Below are 23,688 nucleotides of genomic sequence, written 5' to 3' on the forward strand. Positions count from 1 at the left end.
AAGAGTTGAAGCTTGGTCTCCCCCACCCTGACCCTGGTCTGTTTGTTCTGCTGTAATTACAAAAGCTCCCACAATAGTTTTGTTTCGACAAAACTGCAGTGCGTTGAACGTGAATTTGCAAACGATCGCTGTCTGTGTGCATGCGAGAAGCAGAGTGTAACTGGTTTGACAGAAAAAGATTCCCCCTGCTGTACTAAGCAGCTACGATATTTCTGCCAGGAGGATGGAAATGCTTCAGGGCTGGTTGGTCACTAGTATTCCCAACCCAGAAGACAGCAGGAGTCTCATAAAAAAATCTCAGAATGATTTCTACCCCTTGGTGCAAAACTGCGCAGGTTTTTTTGCTATCAAAACCGAAACCGATAGAAGAATTGGGCTTGAAGATGAAGGGACATACCTATCGTGAATCTTTCACTTCTAGGTAATAGCATGACAATGTTAATTTTTATCAGCTGTGAAACGTGATTAATCAACTCGTGTGTGGTGGACTATCACCTGAAATGAATAGTACGCTCTCAAAAATGCTGCATCACTTCTCTGGGCCAAGGGAAGACTTTTCTGCAGCCTCCACCTCTATACGCCCTCTTCCTCGGGCAGAAAATCAGATACGATACCGTAGCGTTTCTGGTTAGGGCAGAGCTGAACGTCATTTCTAATGAGGAAACTGTAGCCATTTGAACTGAGCGCTGATTCTATAGGGAAACCTTTAGAATAAATTCTAATTAAAAGGCATTCCTAGAAATGGGTCCCTGACCTATCTGCCCCTTACAGTAAATTATTCGACTTCTAGATTACTATTTGTGTTCTCTACCTTGTGAGTTGATGCAACTTTTCCACCGTGCTAGACCATCGCTTTTCCCACAGAGCAGCTCTCGCTGCTGTGTGGGCGTGCCGTTGTGTCACTGTTCCATGGTAATCTGAAGAGCAAGAGGGAATCCTCTGCGGTCTCTTACAAGGTCTGTGTGGGTTGTTTGTTTGAGAGAGATGAATATGCTCTTAACATTAGAATGACTTTAAGAAAGGGGTTTCCCTAAGCCTGGGGTGTAGGTTAAACCTTGCGAGATATATATATCTATCTATTTGCCTCCAAGCCGCTCAGTTCTCATTCGATTCAGGGAGCCTTTACTGAGACTCGTACATCGTAGCCTAGCAGCACGGAGATGAACGCCTTCCCTAAACATGGTGAGTAACTCCTGCTTTGAGTTAACTCAAAGCTCAAATCTGTCGGTCTCTGCCTAGCCTCAGAATGAAGTCATGCGTGCGCCTCTTTTCCCTTGTCACCTACCAAAGAGACCACAAATCCAAAACCTGGTATTTTAAAAGTGTGGGTTTTTTCCTAAATGACTTTTAACATTTTTTTAATAGTTTTTATATAAGTATACCAGAGTTCCTCTACTTTCTTTTCTTGCACAAAGCTGGATTATGACGGTATTAGTCCAGCTAGGACTAGCAAAGTATTATTGCTATGTAGAGCATTAAGGCTATGTCAAACAGTTATTTTGGGGTAAATCTAGTGATACAGCGATTCAGTGTGCCTGTACTGTTGGGGTTTTTTTTCTCACATTCCTTTCTTGGATAACATTTCTGCTGAGACCTTTGGAAGTTTTTCCTGTCCTGTAGAGTTTGGGATGTTCCCAGTGACTGGGGCATGGCTGGTGCCGGCACAGGATTCCCTTAGCTGGGTCTGTTGTTTGGGGACAGACCCTTTATCCACATCTGCTACAAATTGCCATCTATAATCTTCCTAGCCTTTGAGGGTGGGCGAGGACTCTGGGCTAGGCGGTGTTTTGCTTGCTTGCCTGGTTGCTGTCAATTGGCATTAATGCCTCTCATGAGGGCTAGCAAGATGATGTTTGCGTAGGGGGAGAGGAAAACAAACGTATGTGCTTTTCCCCTCCTTGTTTTAATTACTTCTTTGATAAAAATGTAAAGCTGCGGTACTCTTAGCCGCTGTGGTGAGAAGCAACCCTTCTGTCTTCAGAACCAGGGGAGTGTGCTGCTGGCTGGCACTGCACACCTGTGGTTCCTACTGGGCAGCTGTAGGAACTCCAGACCCTTCTACCCCTCTGCTCTCAAAACGAAGCAGAAGCTGTTAGTGAGGTGCTCACTGATAATGGTTGAGAAGCCTCAGGAAAGAGAGTTTCTTACAGGGTTGTTTTCCCTTGACTTGCTTCCGCATCCTTGGTACGCCGTGACGTGCTGCCGGCAGAGTCCGGATTTCTCGCAGCAGTGGTGCTGTGTTTCCAGAAGTATTGGCACTCTAGAACGTACGGAAGGCAACACGCACTTCTGAGTTGCTGAGGACTGGTGTTCCTGCCAGCCAAGCAATGCCGAGGTTCTTTTAGTGACTGACCGCTTCGATTATTCCTGTCTCTTTATGGGCTCTTCTTTTCGTCCTGTGATTTTGAAGCTTGGCTGGAGAGCATGGAATTTAAAGAAAACTGAGCTGCATTCCTCAGTTAAATCAGACCCCCCTCACCTTCTCGCTGTTAAACTTCTGTTCTTGTAGTTCCACAGCTTTTTGTAGGTAGGTCTGTCTGTATCTCGAATGCTTTTCTGGCGGCCTCGCTTCCTTTGCAGCCACACGGGCCCTGTTCTTGGAGGGTTCTCCTTTCTGTTCCTGTGCTACCTCTCTATAACGCAGAGACTCGATTCCAAAGCCGCTGGGCTTGACAGATCCTGAATCTTTTTCCTCTTGGCTTGGCTTGCACAAGAAAGTTCCCTGATGTCTCTTTCCTATCGTAACATTGTAGTTTCACTGCAGTGAGATCTCCACTAAAAATTGTTCGGAAAAATCCACCTATCAATGAATATCGTAGTTACTAATCTTGTTTTTATCCTGCAACATTTTTCCTTTTCACTTCTGTATTTTATATCTCTGAAAGTTTCCTGTCCATACTTTGGCAGGGAGTAATAATACGGAATGATTTCTTTTTTTTTTACTGCATAATTTAAAACTGGCATTTAACAAACACCTAAGAAGTACTTCATTCCCACCTTACCCACCTCCAAAGAATTTGTTGTGCTATTTAAAGTCGGATACAGATCGTGAGAAAATGCCGTTGGGAAGGCTCACGCAGTGCTACTCCGTGAAAGATGCCTAGTTCGCAAGAGTTTTTCTGAAGATCTGTGTACTTGGCAGATTTCTGTGTATTTGACAGAGCTGTGATTGCTTGATAAATTAATTTTAAACAAATCAAAGCTACTTGTTTTTAAGTGGTTTATTTTATCAAAGTATTTTATACTTTTTTGAACTAATTTGTGTTCTATTAACAACAATTTGCGTTCTCAGAAAATGTGTACGATAGGCGTGTTCAAGCTATCTCTGACTTTGCCCCCAGACCTGTGTACAGTAACTGGCTTCAGCCGAACCTAGCATCTTCCAGGGAAGAAAGATTTCTTCTAAATGTGTTAAAAATGAGGAGTCTATGTGCAGTGTCTGAAAATTAGTGACTGACTGCATTTCAATATCAGAGGGGCTCAAATAACTTGAAAGTTAAAATTTGTTTCAAAACACAGAGGGATGTTGGGATTTGCTTTAGGTGACAGCTTTGGTTGTCATCATCCATCTTCTAGCAAATTTTAACGTGTTGTAAATCTCCCCAAACCAGAAAAGCTTAAATTCTACCAACTCCCAAGATCAGAACCTTATCATAATTTGAGGTTAGTATTTTCAAGTGTTTTTGGTGGGTTTTTTTTTTATGGCCTCGGATGATGGAAGAGGGAAAGTAACTGCAGGAACCCAGAGAAGTACCACGGGTGCTTTGAGCTATGCTGCGAGTGGCTCTGATGGCTTGATGGTATTTACCACTTTCTCCAGTAACTTCTTAGGTGAACTTTTATGTGTTGGAAGTGTAGTGTTCGGGATCCTGTTGGCACTGAACTTACGTACCGTAGGCCTTCAAGTTAGCTTGTATGCTTTAAACTCCTCTGTGCAGACGCCTGCGTGGAATGACTGACGTGGTAAGCTCAAATGTGTGTCACCCGAGCCCTGGGCATGACTGTGGTTGCTTTTTTGGTAACGTCTGTGCCACTGGTTTCTACTCAAAGAAGGGCTTTATATTCATTGGGGAATAGTTTTCTCACTTTCATATGTAGATCTCAAGATTTGCAATCCAAAGATGTTTAGAAATTATTCAACGGACTGATTTCCAAGGAGAGAAATATGCCTGGAAATTGGTTTTCTCTCTTTTAATTTAAGAAAAGAAGTGATACGTTGTTTAACAAGGTCGTGTAGTTTGAAACAGTGTTTTGTACCCACCACTTAAACCAGTTTGTGTGTCCAGCGGAAGTGTTCTCGCTCGGGCAGCAGTGGAGGACGGGCACCCGCGGGACCGCAGAGCCAGACGGCAGGCACGCGCCATCGGTGTGAAGTCACCCCGCTGCATCCAGTCCGACAGAGCAGACGCAGAGATCATGCTGCACGTTTTCCTTTCCTGGAGCGGCGCCAAAGAACCTGCCGTGCAGAGCCTCCCCCGAGCCGCCTCTGCTCTGCGCCAAAAGCCGGGCGCTCAGCTCGGGGTAGGAGTGTGTGCAGCCTTTCGTTGGCTCGTTCCCCTGCCTGCTCCACTGCAAGGGGGTTTTGTTGTGCCGAGGTTTAATTTACTTCACTTGCTGCGTAGCTTGAGATTATCTCAAGGAACGTAAATAGGCTGTTTGTCGAGCTGTGGGTCTCGCAGCTTTGCGGGAGGCCGCCTGTGAATTAAGTTCTCTGGGGCGACTGCTGTTTGGAATTGGCTGTTCCCCTAACCAAGGAGAGACGTGGTGAGGTCAGTTTTGAGTTTGCAGAGCTACATCTTCCTGCATCATACAGGGCAGGTACCAGTTTCATTTTATCTGCACCAAACCAAGCAAGGCATAACCGAGGAACATAACCGCTCTGCTGTTTTGGCAAAAACCAAGCTTCAGGTTTTAAATTTTGGTTAGAAACCGTCTAATATTGATGTCTCAGCACTTTATCAGGAAATAACAGGGGGAGGAAGGAGAGAACAGGCAGATCTCGCTGTGCTTGTCTGTGGCTTTTTTTCATGCTGCGTTTACACGACCGAAGCGGCGTGTTCCGCCAGGCAGAAGGACGCGTAACGCCCCGGCTGGTGCCAGCCTGGCTGTGCTGCGCTGCACACTGGCGCTGCTGCGGGTGCCAGACCTCGGGAGTTCCGAGCGAGGAGGAGATCACAGATATGTTATGTTTGACTTCTTCAGAGCAAAAAAAAAAAAAGTCTTGAAGGCTTTAGTCCTGTTTCAGATCAGGGTTGCTTAGGATCTCTTTCTTCGGATGTTTGTTTTTTTTTTATATGTTATGTTTGACTTCTTCAGAGCAAAAAAAAAAAAAGTCTTGAAGGCTTTAGTCCTGTTTCAGATCAGTGTTGCTTAGGATCTCTTTCATCAGATGTTTGTTTTTTTTTTTTTTTAATTTCTTTGGTGGTTCTTCCATTTTGATCATATTTACAGTAACAGTCCACTTCTCTCTCCCACTCCTCCTCCGCAACAGCCACGCTCAGATATTGCATACCCTGCTGGCTTGTTTATCGACAGCTTCTGTGGTGATACATGTTCCACTTTGTCTCGGCGCTGTTTTGCAATACGGGTAATCCCGAAATGAGGCAAGTGTACTCGGCTGCCTGTGACGGGCCCCGGATCGTCTGCGGCACCAAACTGTCTGTCAGTGGAAGGGTGACTTGTTAATGGGTTTATTCCTGATCTACAGTTTGCCAGGAGCTACTTCCCTGCCCGTGGCACCCTATCTGTTTTGTGCTCCCTCCACTGCGACGGTGCGTCCGTCGGTGGCGGTCTGTCAGACAGAATCTTTGCGCTCATCCAGGCTGGAAAAACAACAACACAACAAATCTCCTTTCCTTTCTGTGCCTTTTTCAGGCTGGCTCATTTCTGACATCTGCTTTACGATGCAGTCCCACAAAATACTGCTTTGGTACAAGCAACAAACAAGTGAATTAGACAGTGGGGTTGGGGCGAAGGAGTGAACGAGGCTGTTCCTCAGCTAGAACGAGGCTTGGAGGAAGGAAAAGAGAGTGGGGCAGGATTTAACATTTGCAGTACAGATGTCTGTGAAATGCTTTCTGAATGTAACATTTTGAAACTGCAGTGTGGTGAGTGCCGTGTGTGGTTCTGATAATTTTTATAATTAAGGTTCTGTTAGAATTAGTGAGTTGTCTTGTCATTCTTGATTCTTTTTTTTTCCTTGCAAATGTGTTTTTTGTATGTGGAAAATATTTGTTTTTTATACTCCAATGACAAAGTGTTGGGTTTGGTGTTTTTTGGCCGTGGGGTTTTTTGGTTTTGGGTTTTTTTTTTCCCCCTATTTGGGAATATCTAGGAAGTATTTAGGGCCCGGAGCACTGATAAATTGGGGGGGCAGTCACCAAGGGAATTTTGCACGCTTTTTACCAAACATTTTCGATTATTGTGAAAACCCATAAATCTGTGAGCAAAAACTGATCCTGCTTTACTTCGGGGTGTTCCTGTTCTTAAAAGCCTTGACAGAAAGCAGAAAATTTTTGTAATTTTGAGCAATCCTTTACATGACCGTTATAAACCCCTATTTTCTACAGAGCCTTAATTCTTTGAAGTAGCTGGATTTTATCCATCTTGGCTTCAGTTTCTCTGATCTAATAAAACCTCACAGCATTAAATTGCATCTTATAGCTGTGAAAACTTGTGGTTGTTTTAATAACAAACACTCGCACATGGTCCAATAGCCTCGTTGCCTCTCTCGTTCAGATTCGTAACTGTAGGTTTAGGTGTAGCACAGCTCGTGCTCCCAACGCAGGTCAGACTCGCTGCAGTAAATTTTTTGGTTGTGAAGAATAACAAGTGATTTAAAAAAAATTTTAAAAGCCTTTTAGAACTGACACACTTTACCCAGAAGAAATGAAAGGCAAAGCCGTTACTTTGCATCAGCTGGCCCTTGCACATCGATAGTTTGGGAAAGGACAGAGGCAGATCAAGGTGGGCGGCAATGTTGCGTAGCTGGCACCAGCCTGACCATGCCGAACTGGGAGGACTGTGCCAGCCACCACTGCAGATAACGTTTTAGTACTTTTTCTCGTCTCTTGAACTGGGTAGAAGGGATGGATGTACTCTCACGCTACGATAATGAAGCGGTTTCTGATAGTTGGCCTGGCTCGTGTAGCCGTGCAAGGTGCCCAGCACTGATGGCTGTTCCGCAAAACCTGCATGTGACTAAGAGTCGGGCAATGTGTACACCAGACCTCGGCAAGCCACAGGAGAGGGACCCCCCACCCCAGCAGATGTCAGCAGCGGGACTTCTGGAGAACTGCTTGTTTAGGCTGGCTGGGTGTGCAGCTGGGGCAGGCAGTGGTTTGGGAATGGCTGGTTGTAGCAGCTGCTTTTCGTGCATTTCCCTGGCTTGGCAGAGCAGGGCCGTGGAAAACCTGGAGCACCCACCATGTGATTGCAGAGCAATCCCAGCAGGGAGTGTGCAGCACCCCTTCCCTGCGGGCCCCCGAGCCTGCCTTGCCATCCTCTCACCGCAGAACCACCAAGTGACACATCGAATCCACAAATACCTTTTCCTATGGTCTTCACTGCTTTTGTTCTTTACAGTTTTTCAGAACTTTTTTGCTTCTTGCATGAACTTTACCAACATAAGTATGTCCTTTCCAGTAACATCTAACCCGTATCCCTTTTTCATGGCCTATTTTTCAGCCCATGGGCTGCAATACTGCTTGTAACTTGGCAAATGCATCTGAGACTGCTGCAGGCTCTAAGCCTGGCAGGGCAAATCGGGGATGGAGCAGCAGTCCAGGTTCTGGGTTGTGATTTGTTTTGTGCTTTCAGTCAGACAGGTATGGTCAGATTTCATGTAGTCAATTAATTTCATTTTTTGTTGTTTCAGTGTGGGTAGGGAGTGTTCATTCTAGGTCAACATTTTTCAAAGTTAGATACCTGAAAGCCATGTTTAGGCGCTCTAAAATGAGGCTTAATTCTCATTAGCAGGCAGTGTCTGCAGCTCCCATCGAAACCACACGGATACAGCTTCCCATAGTTCACCGTGGGTTTGTTATGGTTAAACAGACACTATAAAACACAAACAAGCTGGAATCAAGTTTCACACGAAACTAAATGGACATTTTTTTCTTAATAAGACCCTTGTAATTAGCGATTACCAGATGCAGTTAAAATGTGTGAAATGCCTGCGGGAAGGGGAATTAAGAGGGGGGAGGGATGCCAAGCCCCTCAGATCTTCTCTTGGCAACCTTTCATTTCACATTTCTGCTCTGCACGTAGCCGCAGCAGCATGCTTTCTATAAAACGTTCAGCTGTGGTTTCACATTAAGTTGATGTTACCGATAAAGACAGTGACTTCTAATTGCAAACTTATTTGCTTATAAGTAGCAGGTTTTGCTCCTGATGGCTTTCCACTTCATTTCAGTGGTCACACTGGTGTCCTTACAATAGATGTTATGAAATCATTTGGCCCAAGATAAGCTTTAACCTGCCAGTTTTCTAATTCCAGCAACTATCATAAGGCTTTTTTTTTTCTTTGTCATTTTGATCTAAAGAGATGAATGTGATTTCTGGGCTCCTTTTCTGATGTACAGGAGGTGTCCCACACGGCCTGAAGAAACATGCCTGGGGCTGTGACCAGCCTGCATTGGCTCACTCTTTGTACCATCTGTTCTTCCGCTTGTGATGGAGAGATGGACACCCCGATGGGTCTCATTTTCTCTGGGAAGGGTGTGGGTTTTTCCCCCGCTCCTTTCTGTTTGGAAATGCAGTGCTGGGCAGCAGCTGGCCCTGACCAGAGGAAAGCTTGGTAGGAGCTTCTGTAGAGCAATGAACTTGTGCACAATAACTCACACGTGGTTCCTTTTATTTTCCCTCTGAGTGATCTAGATCAGTCGCACTACTCAACAGCTTTTGAATTTGGATCTGAAGGTTTACTAGATCCTTCCACAAGGCATATGAATTTTCTGGTCAATGTGAGGACATGCTTAGTCTCTGGCATATTTGAGATAGTTAATTCTTTTAGGATGAATAACAAAAGCCTTTTTGGCCACGATACCAATGTTCCTGCAGCTGTTGACAGCTGTACTTGGGTAGATTCTTGCCACCGCAGACGGAGACTATTATTGCTCCTACCTTTGCAAAACTGCCCCTGACAGAATGGTGAACTTAAGCTGGGGAGGAAGTAGATTCCTGGCTCACTTGTCAGCCATTTAGGGTGTGTTAAGAGGAAAACAGAAATGCAGGTAAGACACGGTTATCTCTTCTTATTGTAATCATGTATTTAAATTTTTCTTACTATATTGTTAATCTTTTTATTTCTCTTAAGTCTGTTTTTTTTCCCCTTCCCTGTTTCTAATAGATTCACTGTGAGCAGCACAGAAGGAAGAATAGTGATGCAGAGGATGATCTAGAATTGTGCCCCCATCCATGTGTTGAGATGGAAAGGTATTAACTATCTTAAAACTTCTTTTTACTTTTTAAAAAAGTAATTTATGTTACATTTTGGGAAATACATAGTTGAGTGTTTCCTATGTATGTTAATCAATTTATCTTCCAGAGATCCAGGTTAATACTTCTTTTTCCTGTGTTATTCTCTCCTGTGGAGATCTGTATCAGTTCTGCTTAAATAAATGAAACACGGAAAACTTTCTGTACTGAGAAGCAAAATTGTAGAGATGCAACTCTGTGATTGGAAGGTTGGAAGGAACCTCTGGAGATCATGGGGACTGACTTGCTCAAAGGAGGGCTAGTTAGGTCAAGTTACTCAGGGACTGTCTAGGTGAGTTTCAAATATTTCTGATATGGAGATTTCACAGCTTCCTTGGGTACCTGCTTCTTCATGAACTAGTATTAATTCTACCGGTAATGGCAGAAAAAGAGGTTGTACTGTAGGATGAGCCATGAAGAGGTCACTACATGGCTACAGCCTCTGTTGTGGCTGTGATGATGGCAATGCCCTTCTGTCAGTAATAAGCTTAAGAAAATTAATAGTGGTGAGTATGCCAGTGAATACAGCTGTGTTCAGCGAGATAAGAAGAATTGGAGGTAGCTGAGAATGATTAAAAGGTATCTTTAAAAGGTATTGTGAGTGGATTTCAGAGAGATGAAAAGAAAAATGGTTTTAAGTTAACTGATGATTGTTCAGGAAAGCCTAAGAAATAATACCCTACCCTTCTTTGTTCCTGTAAGATGCAGGGTTTTTTCCCAGGTTAGTTTATTGTGAAATACCTGGATTTGAATCCCTCGCGGGCTGGGATTTCCCGTTTGCTCAAGACATTGTGAGCTGCTGCCAGTGTAGTTTGACTCCAGCTTGTCTCTGTGAAGGGAGGGAGGCACCTCGTTCCTGTCTGGCAGCAGCATCCCTGGTGAAACCATATGCCAGTTGCTGGCGCTTCAAGCTCTGTACCTGCGACAAGACAGCCGTGCCGCGGGCTTCATCCGCCTTGCACCTTGGCTGCCTAACAGCTACCACAGGCAAGACGTTGGCTTGACTTAACAGAGCTGGTTGTCCTCTGTCAGCCGCTGGACGTTACCTTTCCTGGCTGCATTTCCATGTGGTATGCTTGCCCCGTTGGTTCCTTAACAGCTACCACAGGCAAGACGTTGGCTTGACTTAACAGAGCTGGTTGTCCTCTGTCAGCCGCTGGACGTTACCTTTCCTGGCTGCATTTCCATGTGGTATTCATCTGTTTACACTGCTTGTGCGGTTAGCAGATCACAGAAAATATCCCACCCAGGGCTGTGTGGGAAGCACCGACACATATGAATCAGGGACACAGCCGGCTGAACCAGGAGGTGACCTGGGCCACGCCTCTTGTTCTGTTTGTGGCGATGCCTGATTCGGGAAAAGAAAAAATAGTGGTTTAAAATACCAGTTAAAAATGTCAAACGTGTAGTTGCATCAGAAACCAGCTTTCCACAGAAAGGAGTACGTGTGAAAGGGCTGTGGGAGGGGGACCTCTTCAAAAAGGCACCTGCTAAGGCTAGGAGAGTGATCTAAAAGGTGTGCAAGCTTTTCTAGCTATCGGTATTCATACAGGCGCTTAGAAACATCTAATTCATCTCTCTTCCTGTGTTTTATCTCTTAGTTTTCAGTTCTTTCAACACTTTCCTGCTGTCTCCCACCAGCTTTCTGCATGTGAGCATTTCGGTGGGAGAATTCGCCTGCAGAAGGCACGTTCTACTTGGTGGCTCTGCTTGGCTAAGCTTTCCATTTGCTTGATTTTCATTTGGAAATGCAGCCAGGAAAGGTAACGTCCAGCGGCTGACAGAGGACAACCAGCTCTGTTAAGTCAAGCCAACTTCTTGCCTGTGGTAGCTGTTAGGCAGCCAAGGTGCAAGGCGGATGAAGCCCGCCTAGTGATCCACGTGGCGAGTCTGGGTGAGCGTGTGCCATTGCTGCTTCTCCAGAGTCATCTGTAACTCACTCATGGCCCATTTAAACTTTGAGGAAGTTGCTGAAAATAGTTTAATCGGCTTTGCTGAGGTTTGAGCTCAGCCCAAATGCCGTCCGTCAGGAAGAAATTCAATTACGTGCTTGGTAGCGTAACGGAACAGAAGATCCAAGCAGTAGGGGAGTGATGCTGTTTTCCTGACGTACAGGCTGTATAGGGCCCAGAAGTGAGCTTGCAGCATTGAAAACCACTCCCAAAGGACAGGAACCTCCAGGCACGGAGGGCAGCAGCACCATGTGATAAGTAACTTGTGATTCGGTGCGAACCAGCTAGTTGTCATCCACTCACATGTCGCGTATTTGTTGAGGGGAATGGTCATGGACTGGGAGACGCTTAATGCCTGTGTATCAGTAGCTTTACTTCTCGCTTCACTGGGATGGGACAGACTATCGGTGCAGCTTTGCTTAATCAATAGGCCCTTTTTTTGTTTTGGCTTATTTTCAGAGAAACCAGATGTGTTTCCATTAAGAGCATGCACCTCTTTTGTTGCTGTGACTTGTGTAATTCTTAAAATTAAGTAAAACTATTAAACAATAATTGTTTCTGTTCCCATTAACAGCACACAGCTTCTCCAGATGTGGCATTTGACAGCCAAACAGCTGCTGGCTATTACATGTGCCTTAAAAGCCTCATTCCTTTGTCGTAAAGGGAACAGAAGTGTAGGGACGTTTATGGGGTGATAGGCAGATGTTTTGGCTGCATCAGATTTGAGCAGAAGTTTAAGTGGTTTCTCTGCTATAGTCGCAGTACGTACGTGTTTTAACCCCTATCGCACACCTTGCCTTATGGAGCTCTCTTTGTGGGGCTGGAGTGAGATGATTTCTAATCTCACACTGACCTCCCAAGCAACAGTGCCAGCACTTTGTTTCGCAGCATCTGGGACGTCTCACTCCAAAGACAATGTGGTTCTGCTAGGTGGACCTCAGCTGCTGCTAGGGCTGGCTTTCCAGCTAGGCTTTTGAAATACTGGGTGAATTTTTTTTTCTGAAACTTGAGTTAAAAAATTGTGTTGAACATAATTTGAAATAACATATTGAGTTTTTTTGGTAAACTTTATTTTAAAGTATATCCTGAAATTGTCAAAGGCAGGTTTTCTTTTTGGGCACAGTACACTTCACGTCCAATAAATTGTTTTTTTATAGTGGTACGTATGAGGTGGAATGTAGAACCTGGTGGAGCTCCATTTCAGGAGAGGTGACTCAAATTCCCAAGCCTGAGCTCTGAGCAGAGATCCGCTCGCTGGGTGTTGAGTACCTGAATAGCACCACTGACCCGTAGGGAGCTCCTCCGCATTGTAACTATTCTTTACCATTGCAAAACCTACCAAACTTGTAAGAGCTCATGAGGCTGCAAAATGTATTTTCTGTAGCAAAAGTCTTTTTGTTTTCTTGGCAAAATTTTGTTCTTCTCGTTGCTTGTTGGACAGGAAATTCTTTGACACTTAGCCTTAACTGGATAAGATTTTAATATAATAATATAAAAACCCAATGTATTTAAATGAAAAAAAAAATCTAAGAATTCCACAAAATTTAATTAAAAGAGAGCAAAAATCCTGTGAAGTCATGTGGACATAAAAGAATATGCTAGTTCTACAGATAAACTGTCATTTTGAAGAATTACATGCCTGATTTCATTCTTATTTGAGTCTATTTCTAGAACAAGTTAGACTGAGTATTCTGTAATGCAGGTCTCATTCTCTCCCATATTCTAAAGGCCTTTTTCTGAAACTGTGTTGTTATAAGTAGGGGAAATATTAGCTGTAACAGTTTACCTTGAAATCTGACACAGTTTTTAATTAATCTGAACCAGTTCAGGCGTTGTAATTCAAATGCAGAAACTTATTTCTTTTCATGGATCTGCTGCTGAGGCTTAGCCAAGCAAGAATCCCATGTCCCAAATGCCCACCCAAGAGGACGAAGCATGTGTTTAACCCCTAGACTCTGGAATTCATTTCCCGTCAAAATACAACTCCGTGGTGTTGGCGTCTGGTTGTAAATCCTGGCTTAAACCCTTTTTTCACAATTGTTTATGGTGTGTATTCGTGCTTTCACCAATGACAGGAGAATGACCCCAGCACACTAGCCTTGAAATTACTATTTCAAATAGAGTTATGCGCCCTCAGTATCGATGTTTGGCAATAAATGCCTTGGGACATGCTGTGTGGGTATGTCCATTGTTGCCACGTAACTGCTACTAATAAGGTATAATGCCAGTCACCAGTGAAAAACAGGGCGAGCCAGAGCTCACAAACGGTACCAGCTGCAGAGGCGGGGACTCCGCATGGGGCTTGTCCCCCCTCTTGGATGAACATGTATCTGTTTCCTGCCCACCCATCTATGCTGCGATAAGTGCTAAGCTTGTGGCTCCTCCGAATGGGGTGGGGCAGGCCATCGGGAGCTGAACTAGGTGCTGCTCTGTTACTAAAGTGTGTATTAGTGGGATTGGTTCTGTCTTCCGCTTTTTTCCTGACCAGGAAGAGATGGATGCAAGGAGTGCCCTTCAGGCTGTTGGAAGCCACTGGTGTCCCTACCTCACACTTCCTTTCGTTTTAGAAAATGCCGCTGACAGCCTTGAACAGTAAAGGTATTAATGGTGCAGAAATGTACCCGTGAACTTCACAAAACCAAAAGTTTTGGAAAAATTGCTTTCTGCAGAAGCTAAACGCTGTGTGCCCTCTAGAGCTCACCAAGGGAAGCTCAGATAGTCACCAAGAACTGTCTTGTTCTGGGGTAGCTCCTAACACCAGTATCTTGAAGACGTATTCAAGTACTCGGATCATCTGTGTGCTCTGAAAGTGCACGCTGTAGAATGGATCTATGCACCAGATCTGATTAATGTTTTACATCACAATAATATATCCTGCCACTTACCGAACTGCCTAATAGTAAAATAGATAGAAATGGAGTCATAGTTCCTGGTCAGAGGACCTGAGTCTAAAAACTGAGGGAAAACCAAAGGCACTGATTACTTCATTGACCGAATTTATTTCCTGACTTTTGTGATGATGTCGAAACACATGGATATTACAGAGCAGCAATCAGTTTGTAGGGAATTGAGTCTTTTGAGGTTCCCTTTCTTTCACCCAGGCACAGAAGGTTCCTGCTCTTGGCCAGGTAGTCCTAAGCCCAGCAAGGAGAATGCAGAGAGACAGGGTGGGAGCAGCCAGAGGTAAACATCATTTACAGCCACAGCATCAGACAAACTGCAGGGGGCAGAGCAGAGGAGTGAGCACTTCCTGGCTGAAAAGAAATATTTAAAGCCAGTGCACCACTTTTTGTGGAGTATTTCCCAGCTCGGTTCATGCTCTGATCTCGAGAGGCTGTGGTCACACGTCTCCTCTCGCTGTGGCTGGACCAGCAGCAGAGATGAGGGCAGCCTGCTTAAATACTTGCTGCTACACTCAGGCCAGAGACTGCTGCCCATCTTTTAGTCCCACCTAGGCACTGCTCCTTTATTTTGTTCAATTGTTTTAGTCCAAGCTGCTTTATTTGACCCCAAAGAGTTTAAGGAACCCTGACTGCTTGCCTGAGCAGGGCGAGTGGGTTGTGCTGGCGGAGGTGGACGGTAATTAGCAGTAGAGAGGCAGCGAAGGCAGAAGGTGACTGGGGCTGTGGAGAGGCTGAACTCTGGCTGGCTTTGCTGCGGCTGGAGCAGGATGTGCGACTGCAAGCCTGGGCAGTGGACAAAACACCCTTGACCAGAAGGCAGTTATAGGACAGTTTTTTTTTCTCTCAGCTAAGCATTAAGCTGGTTGCTCCACTGATTTCGCACAGGAGGTGTGTGGAGCGAGGAAAGAGGAGAGCCACTGGCCTGCTTTGGCTGGTTGCCTAAGCACAGGTGGAAACCTGGCGTTTTAAAAGCTCAGTCTGAAAATATTGGCCTGTGGTTTTAGCAGCTCTGTTTAGAATCCCTCAGTACTGCTCAGGAACGTTTCACCTCACTTTACTTGACCTCTCCCTTTTCCCACATTTCTAAGGAGGCTGCAGCAATTTCTCTCTTACTATGCAAGTATAATTTCACACACTTTCCCTAAGATCGCACCCTGAGCAACTGCTTCCATGATGTGACTATTCAATTCTCCGGAGCATCCTCGGAAGCACCCAGCGCTTTGCACAGCGTGTGTCCAATTCTGTTACTCCAAGTGGTCTCAGGCTGGGCCCGGCTCAGGAACCCAGATGAGCTGAAGATGCTGTGTTTAGGTGAAGGGCACTCGAGAGAAAAGGGGTGTTGCTATTTATGTTGCAAATTTTACCTTATGTAGCCGATTAAAAACGCAGGCTGTGAGCAAAGTGCTTGGTCATGCTGCTGCCTGATAGTTTATTGTCCGGGAATCTTAGCGCAGAATTGCTTAAAAAAGAAAAAGTGCTGCTTGCATGGGTCTATCCAGAATTTTGCAAGATTTAGCAAGACAGAAAAGGGCAGAATTTCTTTCACGAGGTTCATTGTTTTCCGTCTGCAGTTTTCTTCATGAGCTGCCACGTGGTGCTGGTGCTGCTGGTGCTGCTGGGGCTCACCTGCCACCCACCCACAGCTGAATACCTCGTTTCTGCCATGAAACTTATTTTTTTTTAGTGCAGGCGGGTTGTGTGGCAGCTCTGAAACTGCCCTGGAATTCCAGCTTGTCCAACTACTGTGCGGCAAGTCAAAAAAAAGCTCTTAAGTTTTACTTGTCCTTAGGTACTTCTGCTGGTGTTTTATTGTGGTACCTCTGCCAGTGATTTTCCATTTCCACTTAATGAAAATATATTTCTGTTACAGTCTCTGTGGTGTAAATATCGAGAATATTCGTTTTATTCTCATCAGCACAGAATTTGCCACGCTGATTTACTCTTATGATTAGGATAGATGGGTTTGTTTATCAGATAACTTTGTCAATCACCCTTCAAGAGTTTCCTCACAACCTGCAGTGTGTGTGGATTGGCTGTCACCTGCAGTAAGTATAACGGATGAGTTCTTACTGCTTTCGGTTTTTTCTGGTAGTTCAATGAAGAATCAAGTATTTTCTGCTGAAATCAAGAAGTCATCTTGCTATAACAGGCCGGTAATATTTTTGAGCCTTGCAGTTTGCTTTCTGGTCATGCGTTACTTACTTACATTTAGAATTGGTTTAAACCAATTAGGAAATGAAGGTCTGAGCTTGCAAAAGACATGGGTATTTCTTGAAAACTTGGGGTGGGTCTAGGGCTTTTGGGGGTTCGTTTTAATTGTGCCTCAGTCCGTTCTTGGAAAGTCTCATTCCACCTTTATAGCATATGAAGTGAATCAACCATAACTGCTAGTTAGTTCTGTGAATTGGGAGCAGGTCCTTAAGGGCACAGAAGTCCTGGGTGTCCTTAGCAGTGAGCTCGAAGTAATTGTCCCACCAAGAAATACCATTTTAGTGTTCGCGACAGAGCGATTTTTAGAAGATATGAATATTTCTAGAAGGAACTTTCAGGAAAAGAAAATGTGAAAATACATGTCAGGTGTCGATTACAAAATGTTATGGAAAGCAAAATCTGCCATCAAAAAACTTTTTGTGGACTGAGCACCTAAGTTTGGAGTTCAAAACCATTTTAACCATTGATCCTAAGTTGAATATAAAGTTGTTGAGGCTGTGGGTGGGTGGGTGGTGCTGAGGGCACATGACAGTCCTTATACAATCCCCAAAAGAGTTGACTTGGATTTTATCCAAGGCAGTAAAATTCCTAACGGTGGCTTGTGCAAATAAATTAAATTAAATTAATTTCTGCCATGAAGCACTTCAGAGATCGCCTGGTGACACTGCTCCAGAGCTCCCTGCCTGCGTGCCAGGAAAGCAGGCAGCTCGGAGCAGGACTGGCTCTGCTCTCTGCCGTGTCACAGCTGACAAATTCCCTTTCTCTGCGCTCCAGGTTTTGGTGTAAAGTTCAGCATTGCTATTTCTTTCTAAGCAGGTGTGAAAGTCAAGAGCTCGATGTTGAAATAAGAAACCTGATAGAGAAGAATAACGCTTCCCAGTCGTGTGAGGACTCCGAACCTCTTGCCCAAGAGAGTCCGAACCCCCAGAGAACTTCGTGTTCCCTTAAGGTAAACGCAGTCTGCTTTTGCAACATTTATCTGCCGGGAAAGAACATTCAGGGGATGTTTCCTGAGTGATTTGATTATGCATGAAACTTTTTGATTTCTTAAATGATGCAATGAACTTGCTACACATTTTTTACATTTTTTTTTTACATAACTTTCTGTAACGAGAAAGACTGAGTGAGGAGAGATGTTTTATAGTGCTTTGAAAGGTCAGCAAACCCCCCTGGTTATCCAGCATGCCACCCTCTGGAGCCAGCTGTACCGTTTGGATAACACAGATCCACAGAACTCTATACCCCACGAGCACTGACATTTCCTTAGTTTGTTGCACTTGGTGGCTCTGGTTTAACAGAGGATGAGCAGAGGCATGGGGGATCTTTGGGAGTGTCAGAAAGGCTTTTAGATAAATAGGAAGAAAGAAGAAGAAAAGTGATGATTCAAACCCAGCTTCTGTGGTATTGCAGAGAACTCTTAGCAGGTGGCTTTACATGGTTGTCTTTGCTCGCAGTGAAGCAGCGGTTAACAAGCACGACAGAAACTTGTTCTAGGTTTCCCTCTCGGTTTCCCTCGTCTCTCTTCCAAAACAGCAAGTTGCTTCTTATTGTGCAGTAGAAGGGAAATCCTGTTTTCTGCAAACTGGGGGAGGGAAAAGGAAGAGGTATGCAGGAGAGGAGCGATTAGCCACGCCGCCTGCGAGGGGTGACATGCTTACCCGCCTGTGACTCCACTGCGGGGGCAGGGAGGGGAAGGAACCTCTGCAGGCTGCACCCCCAGGTGCGAGGCAGGAAATGGATGAGGAGCTAAAGGAGAGATGACTCTCTTCTATGAAATTCGAAATTACACATAGATCCTTTTGCATGTAAACTGCCATCTCCAAAATGACTCATGACCTCAGGGCATGAAGCTGAGCTGAGCCTAAGGAGGTGCCCCAGGGTCAGACTGGTGGGATTAGAAACACCGCGAGAGAAGCCCCAGGGAGAGATGGGGATTCCCAGCCCCGCACAGAGGAACAGCCGGTGCAGAATTGAGGACCACCGCGCTATGAAATTGCAGAGCAGGACAGCAAGCCACAAGTGGGTCTGTGGGAGCACCCGGTCCCCCACGGGAGCCGCTCTCCAGCAGAAGGATATGTAGGCAAGGATTTGGGAGGGTGTGAGGAAGAAAAAGAAAGGATGTGCTCACCTCCGCCGTTTCCGTGGCATGCTTCAGCACTTCACACAGAATAAAAACCAGTATTTCATCTGCAGGGCTCTTATGCTTTTGCATTTACAGCACTTGTTTGCCAGTCAAAGGGGGGTGTGTGCGTGTGCTTTTTATAGGCTAAAGGAGGAAGGTTGATGATATTTCTGAACTAGAAATACACTGACTACTTTTTATTCATACTTTCCACTTGGCTGGTTATCGATTGGGACTACAACTGAGTAACAGCTTGACAGTTGTGGTGATAAGCTCCAACAACCCCAGTGTAAGATGCTGGGAGTACATGTCTCAGATTACCTCCTTTTCTAAAACGCACAATGTTTTAAACAAATTGAGTATACTTTCAAATACAAAGGTTTTAAAATAGTATTTAAAAAAAAGTTTGTTTGTGAAATGCAATGCTGATTTACACTTGATGAGGGGAAAATTCTGTATTTGGGAATTAGGAAGAAGTTAATAATGGGGAAGAAAGTGTGCCATTCCCTATAGCGTTGGTCATTCCTCAGGAAGTTATTTGGTGGAGCCAGCAAGTCGTTTTTGTTCTGTGACTTTTTCTTCTGGAACTGCACATTGCAAAATGGCATTTCCTTCTGAGCTTTCAAGACTGTTATGTAGAAATGTCTGTAAACAAATTTTCTTTTCCTCCAGGATTTTTTTCCTTGAAAATATACAGTTGTGGGTTTAAAGGCAAATATTTGTCAGAGAGAAAATGTAGGTCTGCAGAATGAACTAATTCTCAGCACATCTTTCAGCCTATGATTCCTTTATCTATAATACTTCAATAGCAGCTCTTCATGATGTTCTTCACTCCGGGAGAGGAGGAAGAGGGAGGAGATTGCAGTGAAACGTCCTTACAGGCAGGTCACAGCAATTGGAGCCTGTGGGGTACCGGCGTCCCAGACACTCACGTAAGCGGCTCTAGTATAAGGGGCTGGAATGCCTGTGCCCCCACAGGTAGTTTGTCTAGGTGAGCAAACTGTCTGGGTTTTTCTAAGGGTTAAGCTGAAATGAGAGGAGACACGTGACTACAGCATTATTTTATACTAGTATAAGCTCTTCTCAGTTTAATGAAATGTATTTAGTTTTGCTAGAGCCGTTGACCGAAAAAGGGAAACCTATAGAAGGATGTTTTCTGTGGCAGATGAGGGTGGATGAAAGTACCAAATAGGAAGGGAAGAATAGCAGCTCAGATAAATAGCAGTGTGTCAACGTAGAGCGAAGGTGGCAGAGATGATATATTCCATGGGATCAATTGATGAAAACCCCCCCACAATAAACTTTCAAGCACGTAAACTGTTTTGGGTGTGAAGTGAGAAAGAAAAATACTTCATTTAAGGGTTGTCTGTGCATGCAACAACAGTGGTGTAAAACTCAAAATAGCCTGTTTGCTGCAGTTACAGATTATCGTCCAACTATTCTTCATCATCAGGCCCGAGTTTGTAAATCTTTGGGTACTTGAGTAGCCATGCCCGTATGGTTCATCCCAGCGATAGTGGAAAACAAGGGATAAAGGAAATCCTGAAGCAGCAGCCTGTGCTGTGTTCTACTTACTCTAAACCCCCATTTTGCTCTCGTTTTATCCGGTTGCCACATACTGAGGCACACGTTTGCATCTGCACATATTTTTCTCTGCGTACCTAACCGAACAGCACAAAAGGTCGAGGCTGACATAGTTACTTCAGGGAAAATCCCTTTCAAACATGTTTCTCTGGGTGAAGCATGTGGACCAGGTTTAGACAGGAAGAGGCAGAATCTTCTTCTGCTTTAAGGGCTGATTTTATTCTTCAGTTAAAATCTCTCTGTTTTTTACCATTTCACCATGTGTACCAGAATGGGAAGTGGGGTTGTGATGGATGTTACAGCAAGCGCTGCTGGCATAGTAACAGCTTTAGGAATAAAGCCAAAAGCTAAGCTCAACCAAAGTGTAAGCAAACAGGAGGCTCCCCGGAAGACACCAAATTTTAACACAAAGAACCTCAGCATAAATCTAGTTTCTACAATTCTGCAGCTGAACAGAACAATGAATAAAAACCCCCAAACAAACCAAAAAACACCCAGCAAACCTCACAGGCAATACCTGATCGACTAGGAAGAAAAAAAAAAGATTATTTTTACCATTTTCTCATCATCAAGGAAAAAACGTACTTCAATCAAGCATTTGAATGGTTCTTGGTTTCAGTGCAGTTACTGAATGCAGGGAGTTTTCAGAAGTGACAAGTGGTTTTCATTATCTGAAGTTGTGTTTGTTTTGTCATACTGTAACAGGAGCCTTTCCCAGAATGAAGATCCAGCACTCTGAAAATGTGAACTTTTCTCTTCTTGTGGTGCTGATGATTGTGGAGGATTCGGTGTTGGGCACAGCTCTAAGGCTTTGATTCTTCTTTCATTGCAAGTTTCCCAAAGACGACTAAATGGCCTTTACTCTAAGTCATCTCCTTGACTGTCTTTTCAGCGCTATTAACTGTCTTCACAGAGAGACACAACAATTTTGCTTCAACCTCTCCCAGGTTTATTGGGCGAATACCACCACCTCTGAAGAGCTTGAGCTTTTGTTCCCTACTCATTGGCATTTCTTCTAGTCGTATAGATTTCAGACATACTCTTCTCTTTCCGAAAAATAAAAGGCAGGAAAATGCGGCGCTGTTTTTAGTACGTATACCTAGGGTGGAAGGACCGTTACATAGCGTGCCTTTACTCATGCCTAGCTCCTGCCTGTACTCACGCCTTTACAACATGCCTAGCTCAGAGCTTGCTGATCGTTAGCAGGGAGCGATACGTCTTTCAAACAAGGCTGTAATGTTAGGTGAAAGATTTGCCCAGTGAGTGAGGCCGGTGTGAATTGCATTCACTGGCCATGCCAAACTGCATGCAAACAGCTCTTCCAGCAGACAGAAGAACTTGTCTCAAGACTGTCATGCGTGGCCCTAGCGTGGGAAAGGACTCGGGGTGTTGCTGCTCAGTTACTGTGGCTGGCTCACGGAGAGTGGAAACACACAAACGTGCGTGTCGTTTTGGCATGGAAAGAGGCAGACGTGGAGATGCCATCTAGCCTCGACTCTTCCAGGCACTTGACCTCTCCCCCTAGGTCTCCCCAGCTCACTCACAGTGTGATGGTGGGGTGGGGAGAGTGGAAAGGAACAGTGTTGCAACTAGTTAAAAACCCTGTAAAAGGCACCTTCGAATCCTCCAATCCGAGAGAGAATCATTCCCTGTCAGTAGTCAGTGGGCACCAACCTCAAGGACTTGGTGCCTATGTTGTGAGAAGACAATAGATAGTTGCTGTTCATGTCGTTTGTGTCTAGTTACAGTACCCTCTCCTCAGCAGCTGACTCTTGACTCTTTGTGGGCCTTCGTACAGTCAGAACACCGAATGACGCAGAGACAGCCCGCTAACGGGTGCTGCAGCCGTGGCTGGGACAGGCAGATGGACCATGTGTGACAGGAGACTTCATCATTCTCTGGGCTGATGCTAATAACTGCATGACTTAGCATTCAGCTGAGCTGTTTCCCCGTGTGTATTGTTGGGCTGTTGCCTACTTCTTCAAAGAGCTTTGAAGTCACTAGGTATAAGCTTTGACTTGACCTAAACTTTTAATAATGCTGTGATACTTGGTCTCATTTTTAAAGGGCCTGGTGCTTCCTCTTCCTTCTCCATGATGGATATCTCCTCATTTAACTATTACTACATTCTCTCAGGTAGCGCGGTATGGTTTTTCATTTTAGAAGTCGGCCTTCTCGCATGTCTGTTTCCCGGAGAACAGCCTTCCTGTTTCACTTAACCTTACTGTGGTGGTAAAGAGGCTTATGCTGTTTCATTGCCTGACATTTCTGGCTCGTGTTTCTTACAATATGTTAATCACTACAGAAATGTCAAGAAATGCGATTGTGGAAATTGCTGTTGTGTTATCAGCCAGTAGCTCTTCCTTCTTTAACCCAATGCTATACCTGGAAGGGATAGGCTCAAAGACTAGTTTTGATATAGGTACAGATGAAATTATTTTGGTTTTTGATGGGTAGGATGAGTCTTACATAAAATCTAAAATGTCTTTATTAAAATAGCATTAATTTTTAAATTTCTCTCTTTATACCCCACGAGTCTTCCAGCTGCAATATAAACCAGGAAAAAATAAAAAGAATGAACATCATGGCAGGGAGGATGGTTTTTATATGCAGATATTATAAAATAGTACCTTTCTTCCAAACTGGGTTTTGTATCATGCGAAAGAGGAGTTGCCTAGTCATACACCATGATCCAGAGATCTGGAATGTGGCTGTTAAATTCCAACGTTTCACAGGATTACTTTACTTTGTCTAAATACTTTTTTGGGAAATGAAAGAGCTCCCACAGATCTGTATTATGTTATGTCAACTTGCAGAGGCTGCCTTTCATTCCATTCCTTGGAAAGGAGATAAGCAACCCCTGGCCCCAGTGAAAAAGACTGAGACCCAGGGGTCTTTCCACAATCAGGAAAATCGTTTTTCTTTCACGCTTTCTTATCAAATCCATCATTATTCAGAATTCTAAGACTGAAGACGATAGTACTTTGCACTTTGCTGTTTCATCCTGACTTTGCATGTGAAGCCTGTGGATGCCTTTTCTTTGTTAATCTTTCCTGTGAGTTGAACTTGTTACGGCTAACCTCTTTTTCCAAACGGGAACCTAAGACACAGGGTTGAGGTGTTGGGTACCTTGAGTACTGAAGTGAAAAGCTGAGTAGCTAGAAGCTACACCCATGCTTAGACAATGGTAAGTGCTAGAACTGAAAATATGATGTCCATAGGAGAAGAACACCACCTCCCGTCATTCTTCATCGTTGCTCAGCTTTGCTTCAGGGAAAGTAAATCAGTTTTCCAATGGTGGTTTTCCCCTAAACATCGTGGGGTTTGTATGGTTGTGCTCTTCCCCGTGGCTGTTAACAGACTTTGCTAAGCCTCTTTATAAGCATGACTCACTAATTTTTCTATCATGACAGTTCACGTTGTCCTAGTGTCACTCAAT

At 44.4% G+C, this 23,688-nt stretch overlaps 1 protein-coding gene across 1 annotated transcript in view; it reads left to right on the top strand.

Annotated features, from left to right (window-relative positions):
- Positions 1-23,688, top strand: part of TNIP3 (TNFAIP3 interacting protein 3) — a gene marked incomplete at its 5' end in the record, with an annotated part of 59,327 nt that overhangs the window by 10,617 nt on the left and 25,022 nt on the right. The window contains 1 exon segment of the mRNA XM_010136492.1: positions 17,360-17,492. Within this exon segment, the coding sequence (XP_010134794.1) occupies positions 17,360-17,492 (133 nt within the window).

Source organism: Buceros rhinoceros, unplaced genomic scaffold (assembly GCF_000710305.1).
Source record: "Buceros rhinoceros silvestris isolate BGI_N320 unplaced genomic scaffold, ASM71030v1 scaffold7620, whole genome shotgun sequence".
Taxonomy (NCBI): Eukaryota; Metazoa; Chordata; class Aves; order Bucerotiformes; family Bucerotidae; genus Buceros; species Buceros rhinoceros.